Below are 24082 nucleotides of genomic sequence, written 5' to 3'. Positions count from 1 at the left end.
ACTGACCTCTGGAATCAGCTGTGCTTGTCTGCACAAGGTGTGCACAAGATCAAGCCAGGCCATGTTCTAGCATGAAGGGAAGAAGTTGCAGGAGCTGAATCACTGCTGATAAGATGGCTTCTGGACAAGAGCCAGGTCTCAAGGGTGAGGTCCCTAGTAAGGCCCCAGGAAAGCTCCACTGGATGGCTCCATCCTAGTGAAGTGCAGCACAAACTGGAATCAGTGGGCTATTAGAAAGGGAGATGAATACAAAGTTGAAAAGAAGTGGGGAAGTGGATCTGAGAGGCATTTACAGGAGGAATCTGGGTGAATATGATCAAAGTGATTATTGCACATATGAAACTCTAAAAAAATTAAAAAAAAACATTTTAAGAGAAGAAATAGGGGGTGGGTGTAGAAAGCTACACCTGGCCAAACTAGCCACAAAGGAACATATAAAATGTGCACACTTCAGCTCACCACAGACAGATCTATAAACTGCACCATCCATTCCTGGTATTCCACGTGGTTTTACAGATTTGTACAGTGCAGTAATTTTACAATGTATGTTGGGTTATGGCATAACTGATTTAACTTCTGGCTTGTCCTTTCAGTTTCCTACTTTTGTCTGCTACTGTCCTTGTTTTCTTTCGTTAACATCTTTTCTTGCCTATTAACTCTAAATAAGCATTAAAACAGGGCTTCTCAATCTTCTTAATGCTGACACCCTTTGATACATTTCCCTGCCATGAGCCCCAAGCATAAATTTATTTTTGTTGCTACTTTATAACTATAATTTTGCTACTGTTATGAATCATAATGTAAGTATCTGTTTTCCAATTGTCTTAGGTGACCCGCGGGGTCTTGACCTACAGGTTGAGAAAACCATGGCTCAAGATTTCTAATACCTAATTTTGAAGGTGTGCATGATGTGTAATTTGGCTGTATTGTGTGTGTGTGTGAGTGCAAGCACAAATCGCAGGCAGATGTATAGCCATTAGAGGAAAACCCCAAGTGCAACTCCTTGCCTTCCTATTTGTTGTGGGTTACTGCCTATGGCAGAGTAGCTAGCCTGTGATGCTCCTTTTAGGTACACTAGGACACAGACATATCTACAATGTCCAGAGTTATGCAGGTTCTTGGAATCTGAGCATATTCTCCCAACAACCATTTTATCCAGAACTATATTTACAACATTAAAAATCTACAGATATGTATTTCTCAACAATCCTAATTCTTTATTTTTAAAAATCATAAAATTTTAATTTACTAAAATACCCGTGCCAGGCAGTGGTGGTGGTGCACACCTTCAATCCCAGCACTCAGGAGGCAGAGGCAAGGAGATCTCTTGTGTTCAGGGATCAGTCTGGTCTAAAAAACAAGTTCCAGGACAGCCAGAGCAACACACAGAGAAACCTTATCTCAAAACAAACAAACAAACAAAGCACCAGTTCAAATACCTGTTATGCTGTGAATTCGCTGTTTCTTCACATGCGGAACTGGCACCTTACTTTGTGAAGAGCGTCTGTCCTTCTCATGAGAATCTAAACTTTGTTAGGTTTGCAGTAGACCCCTCATCTTTCACTGCATCTCCTTATTTTCATATGATTTTAAGACGAGCACACGGTTTTGTTTAGTTTTTTAAAAGCAGTTGTTCGGAGATCAAAAAAGGAACGCACATGGGCAGGGCAGGGTCTCTATTCTAGGTAGACAAAGCCATATCCAGATGTGTAACTCCGTGTGTTCTCCAAATGCCCCTTCTTCCCAGAGCTCTGGCTCCAGGCCAGAGGAAGCACACTTTGTTCCCGGAGGTACTATGAACAGAACAGCTCCACCAAGAGAAAGACATCCCACCACAGACAGCCAAACACAGAAAGACACATGGTAGACAGACATGGGGTGGGGTGGGAGGATACAAAGTAAGGTACAAAAAGGGGAGTGGGAGAAAGGGAGAGGACATAGAGAGGGAGGGAGCTGGGAGAAAGAGAGAGTCCCGGACAACTTCCACCATGACTTCAGACATTAAGTGGGAGGAGAATGCAGGAGGCTCCCTCTTGTTTCCAAAGGGAAAGCAACCATGAGTTTATAATTCAGAATCCATGCTCAGTTGTTTTTCCTCAATTATAAATATTAACACATAGATATAAATCAAAAGGAGTAAAGCAAGTAACTACAAATTTTAATATTATAAATGTTGCTTTGAAAACAAATATATACCAAGTACTTTTTAAAGGTGGTTTACAAGTCTTTTTAAATTTTGAGGGTTTTTTTTTTTTTTGTTTAGTTGGTTTTGTTTTTGTTTTCAAGACAGGGTTTCTCTGTGTAGCTTTGGAGCCTGTCCAGAACTAGTTTTGTAGACCAAGCTGGCCTCAAACTCACAGAGATCTGCCTGCCTCTGCCTCCCCAGTGCATGCACCACCACCAGAGAATTATGTTTTTAATACTGAACAGAGTGGACATGATTATTAAATACACACATTTTTTTTACAAAATAACTCTGGGCTCAATGAGCCCTTGTCACCACCACATGAGGATCCTGGTTCAGAATCTGCATAGAGTTGGATGCAGCCCCACGTATCTGCCATTGCAGCACTCCAACAGCAATGGGAGGAGACAGGAGAATCTCAGTTTACAACAGGCAGCTAAGCCTGGCTTTTACACAGTGCAAACTAAGAGCTAAGGACTGAGGACCAACACTTGGGGTGTCCTCTGACCTCCGCACTCATGGAACACTCACTCAAACATGCACATGCACACACCATGTATATATACATACCATGTACATATATAAACACATACACACCATATACATATACTAACCCCCACCCCCATACAGAGAGAGAGAGTCAGAGAGATCTCAAAGTTTACACATCCAAACACAACAAGGTACACCACCATTCATGACCATTGTATTAATTTGTCTGTTTTGAAATGGGCATCATGCAAAAAGGATAAGCACTTAGAAAAGTTTCCTTAATTTGGGGTTCTTTTCTTGTATCTCTCATTAAACATTTTAGTATTCTTTTACTATCTAAGCGACTGACTGGTGAACACAGCTCACCAACAGCAGCAGGTTTTGTGCCCAGCACAAGCACTCTACGGGGTGGACAGGGACTGTGTCAGTCCTGACCAGCTTTACACAGCAGTCAAACTCCTCAGGCTGGAAAGGGACCTAAGCAGACAAAAGTTTTAAAACGAGCGTCCCTTGACTACTATAGCCCCGCCACACAGTGTACCCCAGTGCTCCAGCCTCCACAGTGTACCCCAGTGCTTCAGCCTCCAGTGTACCCCAGTGCTCCAGTCTCCACGGTGTACCCCAGTGTTCCAGCCTCCAGTGTACCCCAGTGCTCCAGCCTCTAGTGCACCCCAGTGCTCCAGCCTCCACAGTGTACCCCAGACTAACAGCCGTTCCCCCCAGGACTGCATGGCTGACAGGAGCTGCAGGCTCCTACTGCTACCCAGGATCCATAGCGAGTAACAAAGCCCCTCTCCCTGATGTGGAAAAGATCAAAATGGGAACTCTGCATTTGGCTGTAGCAAATGTGGGTCTCACGGAGCTCCCCTGCTGACATTGAGAGCGGGAACCACTGTGCTAAGGTCTCCTCTGACAGCAGTTTTGGGGAAACTTAGAATTCTTCCAAAATAAATAAATTCACAACAAAAGATGTTTACTCAAGCTAATTGTATTTTATGATTTTAAAAGTTAGCTTATTTTCATGACAGGACAGAAGTGAAACTCATGAAAAGATGGGAGGTGGAACGGAAGAAGGTGATCATGGTACACATTCAGCTTTGTAAGAGCAACAAACTCATGACTTTCCTTCAAGACACTGCCAGGGAAAGCTAAACAGTATGCATTTGGCATCAAGAATGTATAAATTCATACAGTCTCTGGAAGCCTCAGTCCAAAAACATCCCACCATCACCTTCCATTAGAGAAAAACTTAATAATCAGCCTCTTATGTGGTCACAAAATGTAAAGCACATGTAAGACACACGCAGATTCCTGGCCAGGCATAACAGGCAGCGGTGTACTTTAGAATCTTTCTCTCATTCACACGGTTGCCTTCACTGGCCTACACTGATCACTCTGATGTGCAGGCTGTAAACACCACAGGCCACTAATGTGTTCTTCCTCAACCCCAAATATTAAGACTCTATTTTCAGCCTGCCAAAGACAACATGTAAAAACATCAATTGTATCACCTGTCCTTCCTTATGATCATGACCTCCTCAGGAATACCCAAGAATACAAAGAGGGGTAAATCAAGACTCAACACCCAGCAGCTCCTACTCACACACCAACTCTGCACCACAGCAGCGTTCCCTAAGGCTCGGTTTCTTACTTGCTAAGCTTAGTAAACGGAGTAGCTGACTAGGTGTCTGCTTCAGCCCTACTCTAAGCAATGCCTATCTAACAATGGCTTAAGTTTAATTAGGAGTTCATATTTATTTTAATAACTTCTTAAAAGAACCACGTGGCACCCCATTTGAGAAATCTCGGCATGGACTGAGCACAGGGGCATTTTTAGGTAACAGTGTCACTTTGACAGGGACCAGCGCTTCCTGTCACTGTCCCCTTCTATTTAGAAGCACGCCTACGCACTTGACCAGCAAGCACGGCTAGCTCTATTGCAGCCACGTCTCAAGCTTCTTTCTCTTTGATTCTGTTTCTTTAGGTTCTCCTGGCATGGGATGAGATGCTCTAGAGAAAGTCTGACACGGTCTAATTGCTGAGAGGGACCCCACCGGCGGGACTGTCCTTCAAACATTCCAATTGTAAGTAAGCTGGGGGATCCGGAGCAGACCTCTGGCGTGTCGAGCTGGGGCCGGGAGGCACTTCAGACATGTTTAGGTGGGTTACAAATGGCACTGGAAAACACTGAGAAAGAACTCTTCACCACAAAGCACTTGGCATCATTTCCACTAGAGAGATTTAACTGAAAGGGATGATTTCAATACTGGCTGCCCTAACAAATTAGTCTCCAACTGCTACCTCTGCCAAAGCGTTTTCCTCTCCTCTAACGTAGGGGTGCTTTTTAAAGCAAAACCTGAGTAAGAAGTGGAAAAAAGAGAGTCACTTACAGCACTTGGGCCACTTGAAACAACTTTTCACCAAAGGTCTATAATCAAATTATCAAGCTCCTCAAGTTAGTGCTTTATAACGGAAATAAAGGCCTCACTAAAGGATCTGGGCCTCTTGGCATTTCCACATCTCTGGGCAGGGCTCACACTGCAGTGAGCCATTCACACTGCGCATGAAAGAGAACAGATCACAAAGGGCAGATTACAAGGGAGAATGACTCCACTGGTGGGGGAGGGACGAGCGTGAATGGACTGTAAATAATGTTGCTAAGAAAGGAGTAGGAATATGGCAACCTCAAATAATCCCCTGCCAGGAATGCATCCCAAGAGGACTGTCCTTTTCCTGTGCTCTCAAGTATGTGAGAGACACGAACACGCAGGGAACATCTGGGGTAGTCCTCTTTGCCTGATTAACTTGTAGGGCTCTGAGAGCACTGGAAAACCACTTTTCAAAGGTACCCAATACCTTGCCAGAGACAGGAATACCGAATGTCACCAACCCTTACCACTGGGCCCGGCAGCAGCACCTCTTTCTCCCCACTGCTGTCATGGACACCTTGTTGGAAGGAAAACTGAAGGAACACCCTGGAGGGCCAGCTGGGCTCCCACAGGCCTCCTATCTATCTAGTTCTGAGATCTGTCACAAACTCAGACTTCTACTTGAGGGCTACTATTGCCTCAGACACACGTCAGGGAGAATACCTTCTCAGAAAAAGCTGCTATATATAGCTCTGAACAAAACCCAATCGCCAAGATGTTTTGGCCACCACTGTGATATAGGTGTCCCTATTTCTGACTGCATCCATTGACAATCCATGAATAACAAGGTGGCTGACAACTTTATTTTGCCAAGAGTCATAGGGACTTCTCTTTCTTTGCTGTCCTCAGGAAACTAGGTGTTATCCAAAGGGCGCTGACAGAGTACAGCCACCAATCACTGGGCCGGAAGTAGAAATGACCTCACATCATCACTCCCTTGAGATGCTTCAATTCCGTGGCTATCAACATACGACACAAGAAGGGAAAAGCAAAGAGTGGTAAGAACTCCCCAACCCACCAGTCTTGGGGCACAGCTATCTGTTGAGGGGGACATCACCCTACAAATTCATCAATTTGCCATAATATTTTAGCTGTCAGCTTATTCTCTAAGAATGATTGAAATGTGAAAATAAAACAAAAGAAAATATTTAGCCAGAGGTAGTGGTTCACACTTGTAAACCCCGTACCTGGGAAGCTGAGGCCAGAAAAGACATGAGTTTCAGGCCTGTATGTGCTACAACAACAACTTTAGGCTGCCTTGGTACATAATGAAATTTTATTTTCACAAGTGAAGAGAAAGAACATTAAAAACAACATAGCAAACCAGTAATTATAGACTTTGTTTTCATTGCTTTTTAAAGGTGGAACTTCTGTGTAGAACCCCAGTCAATCTCATCTCCTTGATCAAGGAAGAGGCTCAATTCCAGGGAGAAACAGACAGACGCACCACCTGCTGCGTGCTGGCTCGATCTGTCTCAGTACCCTAATTCTGCACCCTTATTATTTCATCTTATTCTGGACGAGCACAGCAAACTTAATGAACCAAAACAGGACAACAGCAAACCTCAGTGGGAAACTGCCCAACAGGCTCCGCCTCCACGCACCTGTCAGTCAGGAGTGAGGCAGGTGCCTCTGTTGACAGTCACGCTCGTTTTCTCTACAGAGAAAACCTGTCTACTCTACCTGCAAATGAAAGGCACTAGCGCCAGCAAAAATGAAACCAGAAACAGCAACACTAAAGCTGGCAATTTTGAGAAAAATCCTAGCACCAGCATTCTGATTAAAGATCTATTTATATTTAAAACCCTACAACTGGGGAGCTGTTTTAACCTGAACTGAAACCACTCAGTCAAGCACATTATTGAAGAAGGCATGAAACTTGAACCCAGTAAAAACTAAAGAACTTGACTGTCATCTCACTCCTGGCCCAAAGACTGAAAAAATGAGATAAGTAATTAGCGTAGTTCTGCTGGTGCTGCAACAATACAACTAAAAAAATACAAATATCTGAGTAAAAAAAAACATGGTGAAGTGCACACACTTTCGCTGCCGTCTGCTCTGAAGCCGTTGTCCTTCACACAGTGCTGTTTAAGATTCTACCGTGAATCTCAAGTACCGGACAAAATAACTTTCAAACACATTCTACAGGAAACACTGAGCTGTCTGTCACGAAACCTCACTCACCACAAGATTAAAAAACAAAACAGTCAGAGGGTTGTTACAAGGCTCTTCCATTTTTAGAGGGTAGTACCCAATGCTTTCTCAGTGTTCTGAAATCCGGGAGTTGTTTGATGCAGACCTCAGCACTTCCTATGAGTTAATAGCAAACTCAACTCCTGTCTGCATTTGAACTTTGGCCAGATCACTCAAATGACATTTCAGAATGGCTCCTGTGGACAGCTTGCAGCAGCTAATCCCTCTTGCTGAGATTAGCACTGATCCCAAGCACCAGAGCTCCCTCCCTCCAGCACTGGAGCAGCAGAGCCCTCCCTCCAGGCCCTTAGCAGGACAGGACAAACCCAGAAGGAAAAGAGGGCTCCATAAACTCTCCAGACTCCGCTGGCTCTATGCTAGTTAGCAAAGTCCTAACCTACCTTCCACAGGCTTATTCAGAACCAGGCCCCAGGCCAAAGCCAGCTTCTGAAAACTGCCAGGAAAAACTCACCCAGCGGAGCTCTTGGCTTCTGTGCAGAGGAAGGGCTCCTCCCAAGAGGCTCCTTGCTGCCTTCCATTCAGAGCTCGGCCGTGCTTCACTGCACACTTGCTACTGCAAGCCTGCATCATGATTTGAGTCTGCCCACCAACTCCAAATATGCTCCATGTTTGGGCTTATGTAACATTTGCTACTACTGTAAAAAGCACTTGAATGACAAAGGTCCTGGCAGATCAACAGATAACGGGGTGGAGTTTAATTTCATCTAATATGGTCATACAAGGTATGTCAGCTGGTATAAATTAATTCCTCTTTATCAGTGGTTTTCAACTTTCCTAATATTGTGACCCTCCTGTTGTGGTGACCCCAACCATAAAATTATTTTCACTGCTCCTTCATAACTGCACTTTTGCTACTGCTATGAATCGTAATCTGAGTAGCTTATGTGCAGGAATCTGATATGCGACCCCACAGGCTGAAAACCACTCCTCTCCATTAAAGAGAGGCGGATGGTCAGAACTGAATATGGAATTTATGAATTTGCTTATTACAAATGTGAGTTACTCACACTGTTGTTTTCCAGATACCTGTAGAGTAGCAAAGCTACTGAAAGTATAAGAGCTGATTTAAAACCTGAGTAATTATGGTATTTCTATAAATATCAGGAGCCTTTCTCCATGTTTTATTTCCCTACACTAGCTATACTCACTAAGGAGTCAAGTGTATTAAGCAAACTTTTTAAAGCCAAGTTTTCCTTCCTAAATCAAGTTAAGAACAATCTGGACCCATTTTTGATACATATTTTCAAATCTGCCCAATACTGTATTTGCTTATTGTGTGGTTAAGCCATCCAATCATTGGAGAGCCAAAGCAGCGAGCTCTCCTGTAGCTCCTTGTGAGCGGGTGATGCTGGCTTGGCTGCCCCCATCTCATCACTGTGACAATCTCCACAAACTATCCCTTCCTGATACTTACAATCTTTACTGCTAAACAGACCTGAGATAAATTGCCAGCTGATCTGAGTTTTAGGGAACAATGCCTCAGATGCTTGCAGGGTCAGAAAGAACATTAAACATGTTAAAGTGTGTGTGTGTGGGGAATGATGGAGTCCCCACAGGTGTGCATGTGTGCGTGTGAGGGAGAGAGACAAAGACAGGTGTGTGTGTGTGTGTGTGTGTGTGTGAGAGAGAGAGAGAGAGAGAGAGAGAGAGAGAGACAGAGTCACAGGTGTGTGTGTGTGTGTGTGTGTGTGTGAGAGAGAGAGAGAGAGAGAGAGAGAGAGAGAGAGAGAGAGAGAGAGAGAGAATAAGGATATGACCACTCCTAGACGTGGCTGTGGGAAGGCTTTTATTGTAGATGAGAGAGAACACTGTCAAGGCACTTGGAGAAGTCTAGACTGAAGATGGCCAGCAGAACAGAATGGGCTATGAGAGGATGAGAGGCGGGGGTGGGGGGGGGACTGCTTAGCAAAAGTCAAGAACTCTCTGGTGTAAATGATTTTACCAGAAGGCAGGAGAGACTGAGGGAGAGCAGAAATATGCTCTAAATGAACTGAAGAAGGAGCACTGCCCACGGCTTTACACCTGCAGCAAGCGTCCGGGCTGCATGGTGACTGCAGTGTGGATGCCCAGGCAGCAGTCCTGAAGACACTGCAGGAGATGAGCAGGTTGATAAGTACACGATAAGAAACATTTATCCTGAAATCCTAAAATTAATTAGCACAAACAAAGACCAGCTGGGTATCTTGGTTCGCATCCTGTTTCCAGATCTTGGGATCATCTCTGGGATTCTAGGGTAGCCTGGGCTACATAGTAAGTCAGGCAATAGTGGACTGAGTGAGACCCTGTTTATAATAGTTAATAGAGAAGATTTCAAGCTAATTCACTGGATTTCTTAAGCCAGAAGAGAAGCAAATTCTATCATGTGCAACCTAAGTGCAAAAGGTTTTAGTTTTGTCCACAGTGACTCACCTGCCAGCCCCAGGGGACAACAGAAGGGTCTCTGGGACAAGGGGCCTTTCTTACTAAGGCTCAGTCCCACTGCACACATGGGACCAGCCTTCAGTGGCCATTCGTGCAAATGTCTGAGTATCTTTTAAAATTTAAATTTATTACTTTTATCTTAAATTTTATTACAAAGATGGTTGCAAAACAAACAAACAAACAAACAAAAAACAACCTACACGCCCTAATTAATCAGACGCAAAGACTCACAACCCCATGAACAGTTTGAGTGGCCATTTGTACCCAAAGCCACGTGTTTCACCCTTTCACTACTGAGAGTGTTCTTATGCACTGCCACCAGAGATGATCAAGCCAGGAGAGTGAGAATTAGGAAGACAATTATCTTTGTATCCATCCCATTATGAGCTTGCATTCACTCCGCATCAGCTAACACGTGGTCCTTCTAGTTCTTTTCTACTTGCGATACAATATCCACAGGTGTACTTGTTTACATATAAACACTATTTATTAGATTCTGATTAGGAGGGGGAACATATGGAACTTTTTATTTGAGATTATATGACCTCACTTAATGTAAGTTTCAAGTCTATCCATTTTCCAGCAAACTTTGTGATTTCATTTTTCTTTAGAGTTGAACAGTATTCCATTTTATAAACATACCAAATTTTCACTATCCATTTATCTCTGTTGATGGACAACTAGGTTAGTTCCACTTCCTTGCTGATGTGAACAGAGCAGCAACAAACACGGAGATGCAAATATGTCTGCCTAGGGTATGAAGTTCTTTGGGTACATGCTCAGGAGTGAAACAGTGGGGGGGTCACATTGTAGTTTTTTTCTTTTTAATTTGGAGAAATCTCCAAAATGATTTCCACAATGACTACGTTAATTTGCACACTCACCAAACAGTATATGAGGATTTTCTTTATTTCCAAATCCTTTTTGACATGTTATTGAAATTTATTGATGACAGCCATTCAGACTGGGGTGAGGTGGTATCTCAAAGTAGTTTTAGTTTGCATTTCCCTACTGGCTAGAAACAATGAACAATTTAAAGTCACCGTGCATTTGTAGTTGTGTGTGTGCTTCCCTAACCATCCCTTCGGTACACAGGGACACTGCTCATAAGAAAACAAACTCCTGAAAGCAGAGAACTGTGGCTGTTGTGGGACTAAGTCGGGGTACAGTGAGCAGCCAGAAAAGGTCTTTGAAGCCTGCTCATGTCTACTTTATTCTGAGACCGTCTTGCTGATGATGAGGCTGGCCTGGGACCTGGGATCTCGACTTCAGCCTATAGAGCAGCTGCGATGCAGGCAGGTTTGTGGCTAAAAGAAATAATTTGAACTCGTTTTTAACTATGTTAGATAAAGCATGAGTGATAATGAACTGAGAATGTGTACATAAATACAATAACCAAGAATAAAGATAAGATTCGACACGACTTAGTGCTCTGAAGAAAGCCTTGTTTGAGGCAGCCCTGGCTTTGGCTTTGTTTTTCTGGAAAATATTACTACTCTGTTTAAATAATTTTTCAACAGTGTACATGAAGATTTGCTGTTGTTGTTATTGTTGTAGTCTATATTTTCCTATGAAAATAATTAAGGCAACTCATTAAAAAGATGAAAATAGGGGCTGGAGAGATGGCTCATTGGCTGCTCTTCCAAAGGTCCCGAGTTCAATTCCCAGCAACCATATGGTGGCTTACAACCACCGGTAATAAGATCTGGTGTCAACTTCTGTCTGCAAGGACACATGCAGGCAGACCATTGTATACATAATAAATAAATCAATAAATAAATCTTTTTTTTAAAAAAAAGATGAAAATACCATTTTACTAAGATGTAAATATCATCTCACATCCTCACCTTGCAGTCAATCCTCTGTCACCGTCTGAATGGTATACACACACCAGCTTTACTGCGGTGCAGAGTCATGCAGTGACCCTAACGGTATGCTGGAGTTCCTAGCAGCCAGAGGGCAAAGAGGGCTTGGGATGAAAGCACAGAAGCTGGTCTGAGCACGTCCAACTGTACAGTCCAGGGAAAGAGGATTCTGGCTTCACCTGGCATTGTGCCTCCTCCTACAGGTGGGGAGCAAATCAAGCAAGACACACAGTGCAGGGCCAAGTACAGAGCAGACAGTCAGGCAATCTTATCTATCATTGATCACAACCAAGGTGAAGAAGGATGGAGAGACAGCACTTGAAGAGACTGAAGGATTAGAGTAACATGTAAGCTCGTACTACAGAATTTAGTCTATCCTTCACAAACCTTGGATTTCCTAAACAGCGCCCCTAAAAGCCAGCGCAAGTATCATCCTATGTTCTGCACGGCGGCAAACAAGCTGTTGGCAGTCAGGAAATACTGTGTTCCGGTCGCTGGCAGCAGGCAGTGCTTCGTCTTACAAGAACACAAGCTCCACTAACTCCTTCGTCTCAGCAGGCCAGGCGGGTTATAATTGGCCTTAATTGGCACTTAAAGCAGCTTTAGCATTCCTCAGCTGCTGCCAAGTAGCACTTGAAAGGGAGGAAAGTATTTTCAAACTTGGGAATACCAGGCAATTCATTCCTCTGAGGGCCTGAAAGACTGCCATCTTAGAACCAGGTTAGCTTCCCCAGGAAACGCAGCTACGCCATCATGCCATGCTCATTAGGAAAGCTGGAAAATGGAGTTTATACGAGAAAATTCACCCCGGGGCTAATTCTGCACAGTAGCTTTGCTCTGCTTACATCTTCTGATCTTTCAGGGAATGGCTTTTTGGGGCTAAATCAAACTTCACATAGAAAAGGCACACACATTATCTTTTATCCTCATGGCCTGATTTCCAAAGATGGCTGAGAACCACCGTCTGATCCCTAAGTTTTGCTAACAACTCACAGGCAAACATGAACACTATCCAAAGACAATCAATTACACCAAGTGCAATGAGGGTGTGAGACTAGAAAAGGGTGTTGTACTTCCCTTAGCCTGCCATTAATCCAGCCAAAAACTCCATCCTTAAGAGGCTAAAAATTCTGCAGGGGCGAACCCTGAACTGGGAAGGTTAGCGTTTTTCCCTAAAGTAAAAGCCACACAGAATAAACACAAATTTCCTACATGTGCCAGAAAAAAATTATTTTGAATTGTTTGAGTTTTTCGAAGTCACCCATTTTGAAGTACTTCTTTGCCTTCTATGACTAAACTTATTATCTAGACTTAGGAGACATTCTGCTGCACTAGTAGTAAGAATGTATGGGTTGAGAAATTTTCTTCAATGTCAAAATATAATTAAACATATATGAGTGTGTAGTGTGTATGTAAGAAACGGTGAAAGGCTTTAGAAAAGCAGAAAGTCAGCTAATCAGTCCATCACCTCCTTCTGGCGTAGTTAATATTCTTATGGCTAGGAGAGTCATAACAGCTCTCAACTTCTCATAAAGCCACCAGGCAGCAGTTAGGGCGTGCGCTCTCTCTCTCTCTCTCTCCTTTCTTCCCCCCCTCTCCCTCCCGCCCTCCCTCTCTCTCTCTCTCCTTTCTCCCCCCGCCTCTCTCTCTCTCTCTCTCTCTCTCTCTCTCTCTCTCTCTCTCTCTCTCTCCTTTCTCCCCCCCCTCTCTCACACACACACGTATATTTCTTTTATGAGATAGGGTTTCACTCTATACCTCAGGCAGACCTTGAACTCAATGTATCTTACCCAGACCCCCAAGTTGGAACAACCTTCCTGCATCAGCCTCCTGGGTACTGGGATTATGTAGGTGTGCACCATCACTCATGGCTGAGTATATACATACACTTTATACACCTAGCAAAATACCTTTAACGAAGGTTGTTTAACCATTTCTAGTATCCCCAGCAGGAGTCACTCCAGGAAACACTTCTGCTCTGCGGTCATCTGTCTTTCTCCATCCCCCCTAAACAAAACAGATTCCATGGTACCAGAGCTACTGTTCTGCTAACAGCACAGAGAAACGCCTGGCATGTAACTGGCACAAAACAAATGTTTGTTAGAAAACCCTAAAGATACAGATATTAATAAAAGCAGTACAATAGGATGAAAAAATCAATATATTTTATAACTAGAAATTAAAATATTCCTTCAAATAGCAAAAAAACACACCAGTATAGAGTTCTCTGCTTATCACATAATGAAGGGAAAAAAAGAGAAAATTATATAATCCAGAGAACATCATTTTATCTGACCCTATTGAACTTGTCTGAAAGTTCTGATTAGCACCATTTGGCTTGTGATAAAGAAAAACGTGAATTTATTTTACAACATGTAATTAAGCTGCAAAGAGTGTGGGTCGAACCATCCTTCCACACACATTAAGTACAACGTGGAAACATGTCCGTCCCAAGTCACTTCTGCTAAAATGTATCTGCTCTGCTTAGCTCCATGGCAGGAGAAAGATTTATCTATTAACTGCAGAAAGAAATAAAGTAATAAAATTCTGTCAAGAGCTACAAAACATTTTCTACAAGAAACGGACCTTGGCTTTGGCTCACTGCCATGACTCTGGGTTAAAAACATAGGAAAGCCATACGAAGGAGGAAAAGGCAGTGACTGCCGGATCCAACATCTGCCTCCCACTACTGCATCTTTCCATTGCTAGAGGATCTCTCTGATGTAACAGGTTCACAATGCTGATCAAGCTACTAAGAAACTTAAAGAATTGACCTGAGACAGCACATCTGTCACACAGACCAACTACAGGGAGAATTAACTGTATCTTCCTGGGCTTTTCTTTTAACTCTATCCATTCATATTACATGCAAGAAACAGGCAGCTTGGTACATTTTATCTGTGCAAACAAAATTCAATTTAGGACTTTCATCTGTAAAGGAGGAATAACAGAAAATGGAATAATGTGTGCAAAAATGCTTCGGAAATCATCAAGTACTATTAAAAATAATCAGCAATCTGTGGAAATTAGATGTTTTAATTAAAGCTAATCTTAAAAAAATATTAGTTACTGACAAAATTTCAAAGTAGAAAAAGACTCAGGCTATAACAATTCATTGGCAAAAATTTTCCATAGTTAAACATTTTTTTTTCTCATTCAAAAAGTCACTGAAATATTCAAATAAAATAAGACATACAAACACCCTAAAGGCATCGCATCCTGTGTCTACATCAATCAGATCAGAGGGGTGGTTGTTCTCTATTAAATAGCAAACCCTCTGTGATGCAAAGTAACCCAGTCACATGACAGCAATTGCTGGTCACAAACACCTGTCCGTTTTAACAACAATGAAAGACCAGCATATAACCAGGTCTAGCACAACATTTCAGAGTACGAATCATTAACTTTTATATTAACATTCTTTGAGATGAACTAATTTGCACAAGATTTCTCCTGAGTAAGTTACCCATACTCTAATGTAAACAACATTTTGTTGAATGTAATTTATGCTGGCACCCACAAAATACAAAGCACCCACTTCATTAAAAACAAGATCCATCATACACTCAAGGGAAAGAGTTGTAAGATGATAGCAATGCTCCTATCAACATTGTTCCCACGCAGTCAGTTATGGCTGTCATTTGTGAGCAGAGGTCTAATATGGGCTTGAGTTACACTAAGGCCTGACCAATGGATTCACATGTCACTTACAGTGACTAGTATGAGCAACTGATGGATGACAAAGGTACTGGCATGTGAGCCTTTCGTATAGCAACAGAAGAGTCTAGAATTTTGCTTCCCAAGTCTGTTATTTCCAAGGGTTAAACTCCTAAATCATCAAAGGAAATAAAGTCAAATAAATAGCTTAAGCTGGCGTTTTCCAAACAATGGACTATACTTCACCCCTAACATTATTAACATTGAATCATAAGTGCTACAAACACACTTTCCGAACCTCTTTCAATTCTTTGGCTAACCTATACCACACACTTGCTATTAGTCTGGGGTACACTATCACTTCTAGTCATTCAGGCTCCTTTTAAACAAAAGGGGGAGGTCTCAGATTCATAGCCAACACTGGCAAGACCAACAGCAAAGAATTAAATATTCTTTTCCTTACACTGCCATTCTTTATGATAAACAACATTAGCCTTTTCTGTTTCCCTTAGAGTTTTCTTTGTTAAGTAATTTATACAAATAGAGACTGACTTAGTAAAAATAGTAAATGAAATTAAGTCAGTAAATAAGTCAAATTTCATCAGCTAGAGCCTGATTAATATTGGGAATGAATGGCTTAGTCACAAGTCACTATCATGCCCTAGCTCAGAGTCAAGCTGACCCAAAGGGTTAATTAATGAGTGGATCAGTCTAACCAATCTAAGGCAAAATGCTCAAAGAGCTGATATTTGATTAGGGTTTCAATTAATTATAGAGACTCTAAATATGGTACCTGTCCATGGTGAATTAATATGTCTCACCTAGTTCTGTTACATAAGATTCCCCGTGTCTGTGTAAAAAGGTGGTAAGAACACAGTTTATCCAGTAGCACATGGCCAACACATCCATCACTAACTCACTAAGATTCCTACCTCAAAAGAATGGCACTTTGGGCTCTAGAGAGAGTTACTATCTTAGTCTTCATTCACGTTTACAGCTTCAGCAACAATCAATGTGACGATGCCAGCCATGATACAAAGACTTCAAAATCGATTTTTAGAAACAGGGCCTCCTTTCTCTGCATCACCGCTAGAGTCAACAAAGTCTGAATAGGTGTGTACCAGTCCCTGTGCCAGCCCCTGGATGCACCTGTAACAGTCCTAGAGTGGATAGTGTCTGGAAGAGCAGGGAGCACTGGCCGTCCTGCAGGTTACAACCAGCCAAGGGAGGTCTCCACCGCCAGTTCCTGGGTTCTGCTCACGGAGATTCCAATGTGGTTAAGTCTGAAGTAGGTTTGGGGAGGCGGTCTACTCAGAAAGCGCCCTTGATTCAGATTCAGAACAGGTTTTTTGAATCCACTGACTCAAATTATATTTTTTAAATCGGATATTAACCATAAGAAACAGCCCGTGGTTAAAAATACTGAGTAACGGGCTGGAGAGATGGCTCAGAGGTTAAGAGCACTGACTGCTCTTCGTGAGGTCCTGAATTCAATTCCCAGCAACCACATGGTGGCTCACAACCATCTGTAATGAGATCTGGTGCCCTCTCTGGCGAGTAGGCATATATGCAGACAGAACACTGTATACATAATAAATAAAAATCTTTAAAAAAAATACTGAGTAACTGAAGATAAACACGAGGAATGCTAGAATATTTTAAAACGTTACAGCAACGCCAAGAAAACGTACATTACTATTACCACACCGCTTCAGGAGAGAAAACTGGCTATACCATGAGAGTAGTCAGAACACTGCAGTGATGCTGTAGCTGGCTCCATCACTAGTCAGGGTTTCCCCCAAAGGCAACTTGCTAGCAGAGATTACATGGCCACTTCTCTAGGCAACAATGTGCTGCCCCACCAGTTTCCTCAAAACCCATCTCACCAACATAAGTAACTTATGAGGTACACTGTGGTGCCCTTCCCTGTCCTGACTTTGGTTGTTTTCAATGAACTATCTATAGGATTTCAGAGCAACTGCCTGCTTGTTCCTAAAAGTCACAGCAACGCATGAATTCACAGGAAATTACTACCACACTTTTAATCAAAAGATCCACTCACTCCACTGGCAGGTATGAGATTTTTTTAAGACAAGCTCTGACTCTCAATGTTGACATCTTCAGGAGTCCAAAGCACTCAACACAGTCAAGGAACAGAAAGGAAGGAAGGCTCATGGCCACTATAGGTGAAAAGAGCTCGGAGCCCACAGGAATGCTCCTGCTAAAGCTGCTTTCCTACAGCCAGGACAAAGTCAGATCCTTTTCATGACTGCCTTGACCATACAGTGATGTGAAAACAATACATAGTCAATAGAAGCTGTAGTTTGAATTCTGCCCATTTCCTAGGCCCAATCCTGCTGCTCTGCATGACAGTTGCAGCCCATAGCTCTCAGTCAGCCACAGCGTCATGGGAAAAGCTGCTCTTGGTGACAGAATCGCTAAACTAGGTTTGCTAAATTAGGAGGATTTCGTTCACAGTGGCTTATTACCATGGAGTCCCACCATGAGTTAGAGCATCTGTACTGCAATAAACAACTGATAGTGGCTGCTTGGCAAGATCCTGATTTTGAAAACCATTTTTTATAGTTACTAACTATAGAAAGAGAAAGAAAGAATTGTCCTCCTGGAATTTCATCAAAAAGGAAGGGGGGAAGGGAGGAGGGAAGATTGGTTTCCAAAAATAGTGTTCCTTTCACAATTCCTGCACTCAAAGGAATTGACAGGGTGGCACCCAGAGTGGGTTCTCCTCGGCCCTGGGGACACCTCCCCTCCAGGCAGATACGATGGCATCCCTCCTCCACTTCACGATGCCCATGCCTGTTCTGAGCTGATCTGTCTCCCATACCCTTCCTAATTCCACCAACACTCTCTTCTGCAGCTGACTCAGACAAAGGCCTCCAGGACGCTCATCCTCTGCCAGAGCTGTATTATTTCCCTTGCCACTAGAGGGCCTCGCCTCACGCTCAGGATCCATGATGTGACTAGGCACCAGGGACTATTAGGCACAGGAGATTAAAGTAAATCTGGGTCTAATTTTAGCACCAAAATGACGGTTTTAAAAATACTTGTATGCTGCAGGGTTGGAGAGATGGCTCAAGTGGTTAAGAGCACTGCCTGCTCTTCCAAAGGTCCTGAGTTCAATTCCCAGCAACCACATGGTGGCTCACAAAGGTCTGTAATGAGATCTGGTGCCCTCTTCTGGCCTGCAGGCATACATGCAGGTAGAACACTGTATACATAATAAATTTTGATTTAAAAAAGAAAATACTTGTATGTTGCTTCTTTACTTTAGCCAACAGCTCCCTACACTGATCCTGCATCCCGAGACAGGAAACCAAGATTGTATAATGTGCTGTCATTGCTAGATAAAGCAGTCTTCAAAGATGACCAAGAGTGCCCTTTCAAGCCTTAAAAAAGTCCTTCAGGAAGCAACAGGCTTAGGGTTTCTCTAGTGCTGCCTCCTAATCCAGTCTGCTCATCGGTTCCCGGAAGCATCACTAAGCCATGTTCTGGTTCTGAGTATCGGCAACAGGTCTCCATCAACACACAGCAAAGGCCTACTTTTATACAGGGCTCATCCACAAATGGGTACAACAGCTCTGGCCTGTGAGACTGTCTAGCACATTCCAGACAGCCTGGTGTTCTTGGCTCAGAGCTTACTCATGTCACTCTGACACCAGCCTGGACCCACCAAATATGGGGCTTCGGTACATAAGCTGAGCCGCTGTCCATGAGAGCCTTGTCTAGTCTCTCCAAACACTCGCAACTGCAGGGGCTTAAAGGTCATTGCAGACTACTTTCTGCCTTCCCAAAACAGGATTATATAGCAAGCTTTAAGAACAGAAAAATTAAACCTATAGACAGACAGCAAACGATTTTACTTTCAAATCCTCATGTGAAGGCTATTTTCTCTAAGGCTCTCAGTTACTCACTGCACCTGTGGGCAATGTGTTCCTTCTTATTCTTAAGGCCTCAGGCTGTTTTAGTTCTAGACAGAGACTATCTTGTGCCTAGAGCTGGACCTCTCTTCACTCTGCTACCTATCCCCCACCCCACTCCCAGCCCTCACCCCCACATCCCCTGTGCTAAGGAGTAGCTTTACAAAGGCATTCCACAGGCAGGAGCACTGAGGTGGCCACTGCCCTCTGCACTATATAAAGCAAACTAAGACTGGGTCTCTTGCTCAAGGCAAAGAATAAAAACCTGTTGTTCTTCAGGTTTAAATTTAAGCCCAATCTAGTCCAGGCTTCAAAGGCCCGAGTCCAAAACACTGGGCAACTGACTGGCTTTCTCTTCCAATGTCAGTCTTCTGTGTGGTGGCACACGCCTTTAACCCCAGAACTCAGGAGGCAGAGGCAGGCAGATCTCTGTGAGTTTCAGGCCAGCCTGGTTCCAGTCAGGCAGGGCTACACAGAGACCCTATCTCAAAAAACCAAAGTCAAACCAAACAACCAAACAACCAAACAAAAACACCTACTAAATTCACAACCATGGACTTAAGAAAGAAAGACATCAAAAATAATAGTGATATAAAGTTTCAAGAGATACTTTCTCCTCAGATGTCAGGAAAAGCCAGAAAATGCAGATCAGAAAATAAAAATATAAAATCCAATCAACACCCGACATGACAGCTTTTATCTCTCTCTCTTTTTTTTTTTCGAGACAGGGTTTCTCTGTGGTTTTTGGTTCCTGTCCTGGAACTAGCTCTTGTAGACCAGGCTGGTCTCGAACTTACAGAGATCCGCCTGCCTCTGCCTCCCGAGGGCTGGGATTAAAGGAGTGCGCCACCACCGCCCAGCCTAGCTTTCATCTCTTTCTATGAATTGGAATGCCTACATCCTGTCGGTGATAACAGGAGGAGCAGATAACATCCCTGTACAATCACTGGCCTTCAGTAAGACGCAGTGAGCGCCAAGGCTTCACCTTTCCCTCCAGAGGAATTCCATGATTCAGCACTTACCGTAATGAGACTGAAATGCCTGCGGTTTAACAACCTGGTTGCAGTCGTTACACACCACTAAGTAGAAATCATCATGTGCAGGACAGAGACCAAATATAGGCATATCTGCAACAGAGAAACAGTATCACTCATTATCTGCTGGGACCGAAAGCATCTGGAGGAGAGCGTGTTACAGGGAAGAAGGGCCTGTCATGACTGAGAAAAAAAATCAAACCAGGCTAAAGCTGTTACAAAAGGCTGACATACAGTACAAGAACCAATACAAGGTGTATTAGCACTACTAAAATGTACACAATGAATACACTAAGACAATAAAATGATTAAAGGTGAACTTTACCATGATTGAGGATCAATCTGCAAGAATATGAAATGTGCTTAATAACTTGCAAAGCTGTAATGATGTCATTTGCTTAAATATACATTCTATTCCAGTCAGCTAGTCCCAAATCCTATGGACCAAGTAGGAAAGGCACAGAGATACCACCAGAGAGCAGATTACCCATGTCACCACCATGCCATACAAAGAAAAAGGTTTTCTGCTTGTTTTTAAGGCCCAATAACCTCTTACATTCTGATCACTCCAGACTGACTTGGGTACAAACACAGAAGTTCATTCATTAATTGTGGTTTGATTTTCAGAATAGGGCAGGAGACAGTTTTATTTTGTCTTTAAACAGCAATGAAAACCAAACTATGAAAAAAAATATATAAATGTACAGTAATTTCACTTCTTGTAAACACGGTTAAACATTAAAGGTTCAACCATTAGATGTTGTTATTAACAGTGTAGGAACCAACTCATTAAAATACTTCAAAATTACCTATTTTAAGCAAGTATTTTAATGAGTGCACAGATAGCACATTTTATCTTGGCAAATATTTTAGCAGATCAAACTAAGGGAGGCAGGGAAGAAAGGAGGCTGGAGGTGTAGCTCAGTGGTGGATGTTTGCTTAGCCTGAGCAAGCCCCCACAAAAGTAACTAGTAAAGTACGTGGGAGGCTAATGGGCCTCTTTTCTCTTTCCTATAGATTTAATTTCACTTTTCATGAATATTAGTACTGGTTTAAAAAAAACCCAAACCATAAGAGATGTCAGAAAATGATACTAAAACATCAAATTGATTTTCTTAGAAGTGCCTGTTATACTGACTTGCACATAAATAGACGTCAATGTGAAATGGACTAAGGGACATCACGGTTCTGGGACGCAAGCACCATCACTGAGTAGTTTCTTTCTCCTGTTTGCTCATGTTATCTGGACAGTTACTTACACAGGTCCCACTGTCTCTACTCAAAAGGAGAAACCGGGTCAGGAAATGGTGAAGTACTTCATCTAAAGTCAATACTCAATTAAAAGGGATTCAATATTAATGCATACAATTGCACATGGTCACTTAAGACCAGAGAAGGATTGTAGGTATTCCATCTAGATTCTAACATGAGCAACCTGGAATGCCATGCTGAGTTAGCTAACTAAACACCTTTGATTACATAAATTGAGCAGACAATGTAAGGAACTGGCAGCACAGTGTTATTTCCATGACTAAGCTTAAATAAATGCAAAGAACTAAATAAAGCACTGTTTTCTTTAAAAGCATGTCTCCTTCAGGTTCAACACAGTACACATGGGGGTAGGGTAAAGTTATATTCCATGGGATGATGCACATACAAGACGCTAGTTTTCTTTTTTCTTTTTGTTTTTTCAAGACAGGGATTCTCTGTGTAATAGCACCGGCAATCCTGGAATTCACTTTGTAAACCAGGCTGGCCTCAAACTGAGATCCGCCTGCCTCAGCCTCCTGAATGCTGGGATTAAATGCATGTACCACCATGCCAACTATTAACAAGCTATTTTCCTAAGGCTATTGTTTGACACAGAAGTTGTATTACATCTCTGTGCTAAGTATCCTAATACAGATACTAATGAGGAAAATTCAAATTACTGGAGTGGCATAAATTTCATGTTTAGAGTTGCAAAGTATAAAATGTATTTAAATACCAAATTAATAATTTCATTAACCAAAACAAGCCAGTTAACCTTATTTAATAAACAAAAGTTAAACAGCACTCATTTAAGAATGGCTGCAACTTCCTCTGAGCCTATGATGAGCTGGTCTATCGTTGCTTACCGCATTCAGTGATAGGCAGCGTTATTCAGTTACATACTTTAGGTAGGCACGGCAACAGATGATGTTATTCCAGCGCTTTGAAGGCTAAAATAGGAGGATGCATTTGAGGCTGGCTTAGAATATGATAGTGCTATATAGCAAAATGTTGTCCTAAAAACCAAACTCAAATCCATCCATCCATCCATCCATCCATCCATCCATCCATCCATCCATCCATCCATCCATCCAGATACTTCTGGAAGCTACCTCATTAGTACTTTAAAACTAAGGAAATTTGAAAAACTAGGGCACAGTGTAGTCTAGTGGTAGATTGCTGTTTAAACTGTATGATGTTCTGAGAACAGTACCAGTGATAGAAAAGAGAGAGAGAGAGAGAGAGAGAGAGAGAGAGAGAGAGAGAGAGAGAGAGAGAGAGAGAGGTTAAAAGAAAGAAATTAGAGAGAAAATGTACAGCTCCTTGCAGGTACAATGATTATCACTGCCTTCTCTTTAACCTGGTTTTCATCACTCTTCTATAATTAGGAGTTATTCTGTAAGAAATCTATATTTCTGCTATAATTTTAATTTCCTTAAAAATGTAAGCTCACTTGATATTTAAAATGACAACATGAGACCCACAATCACAACCGACTTTTACCGACTAACACTATTTGCCGGGTCCTGTGCCAAGCACGCTTTACATGACTTACCACATTTGTTTCCCTTTCTTTTGTTCAGAGGCTGTTTCATTATAACCTGTGCTGACTGCACTATGGAGATTCACTCAGTTCATCAGTAGTGCCCATCAGCTTCTCCAGACTCGCTCCTGCCTTCCCCTGCCCCATTCCATTTCCATCTAAAAACAATCCCACAACTTCAGGAGACATGAGCTCCTCTACTATCACCCAGTAAGCAAGCAGCACAAGCAACACTCTGGGTTTGTAGACTGTAAGTTCAGTTCTTAGCCACCTGTCACGCGGCATCCTGCTGGGCAGCATGCACATACATGCACATGTACAATACCACAGTGGAAAACATTTAGAACTTAGTCCCAGTTCACGCTACCCTGGGAAACCCAGTTCCTATTCCAAAACTTCTAAAACAACTTTAGTTTGTAATTTTTTTTTTTTGCTTTCAGATAGCCTTATCTGGATATGAGATAGAGAAAACAAAATAATTTAAACTGTCTTTGGGGTAGGTTCTATAACTATTTTCTGTACTAGGACATTCCAGAGTCCTTAGCAACAGGAACAGACTGTAGAATGTTGTGGCAACCGAAAGAAATGAGGTGATTTGTGAGAGGCAGTGTGTGTGTGTGTGTGTGTGTGTGTGTGTATTGTAAAGCATAAACTTTACAATCAACCCATCTACAAATTAACATAGAGGTTCAAAAAGGAGAAGTTTGATTTAGAGCAGAAAATATTATTTAATAAAAATGAAGTTTCTGTTGACTTAAAGTTTACAAAATACATTTTAGATGTAAACTAATTCATTGACTGGGTACTTAAAATAATAAAAATTTTTGAATTGTACTTGAGTTCATGAATTATGAACTAATTTAAAAAGAATGAATGCAGTTTTTGTAAGCCTTACATTTTCCTCAGAATTTAGATTATGATAAACGAGGAATGACCCAGCAACCTATATCTAGGTTATCGCATACTTTGGGGACCCCAGACCAGCACGAAGAACTGGGCATAAGCACATGGAGACATGAGCATACACATTTAGAAATCCCACTGTCCCCATGAGAA

At 42.4% G+C, this 24082-nt stretch overlaps 1 protein-coding gene across 6 annotated transcripts in view; it reads right to left on the bottom strand.

Moving 5' to 3' along the window:
- Atxn7 (ataxin 7) overlaps positions 1-24082 on the bottom strand; it is a 153291-nt gene that overhangs the window by 31645 nt on the left and 97564 nt on the right. For all 6 annotated transcript variants that reach the window (XM_075988601.1, XM_075988606.1, XM_075988604.1 and 3 more), the window contains one exon: positions 20221-20325. In XM_075988601.1, coding sequence (XP_075844716.1) covers positions 20221-20325 — 105 coding nt within the window. The remainder of the gene's footprint in view (positions 1-20220; positions 20326-24082) is intronic.

Source organism: Microtus pennsylvanicus, chromosome 10 (genome assembly GCF_037038515.1).
Source record: "Microtus pennsylvanicus isolate mMicPen1 chromosome 10, mMicPen1.hap1, whole genome shotgun sequence".
NCBI lineage: Eukaryota > Metazoa > Chordata > Mammalia > Rodentia > Cricetidae > Microtus > Microtus pennsylvanicus.
Note: the sequence above shows the minus strand (reverse complement) of the source record. Positions and strands in the feature narration are given on the sequence as shown.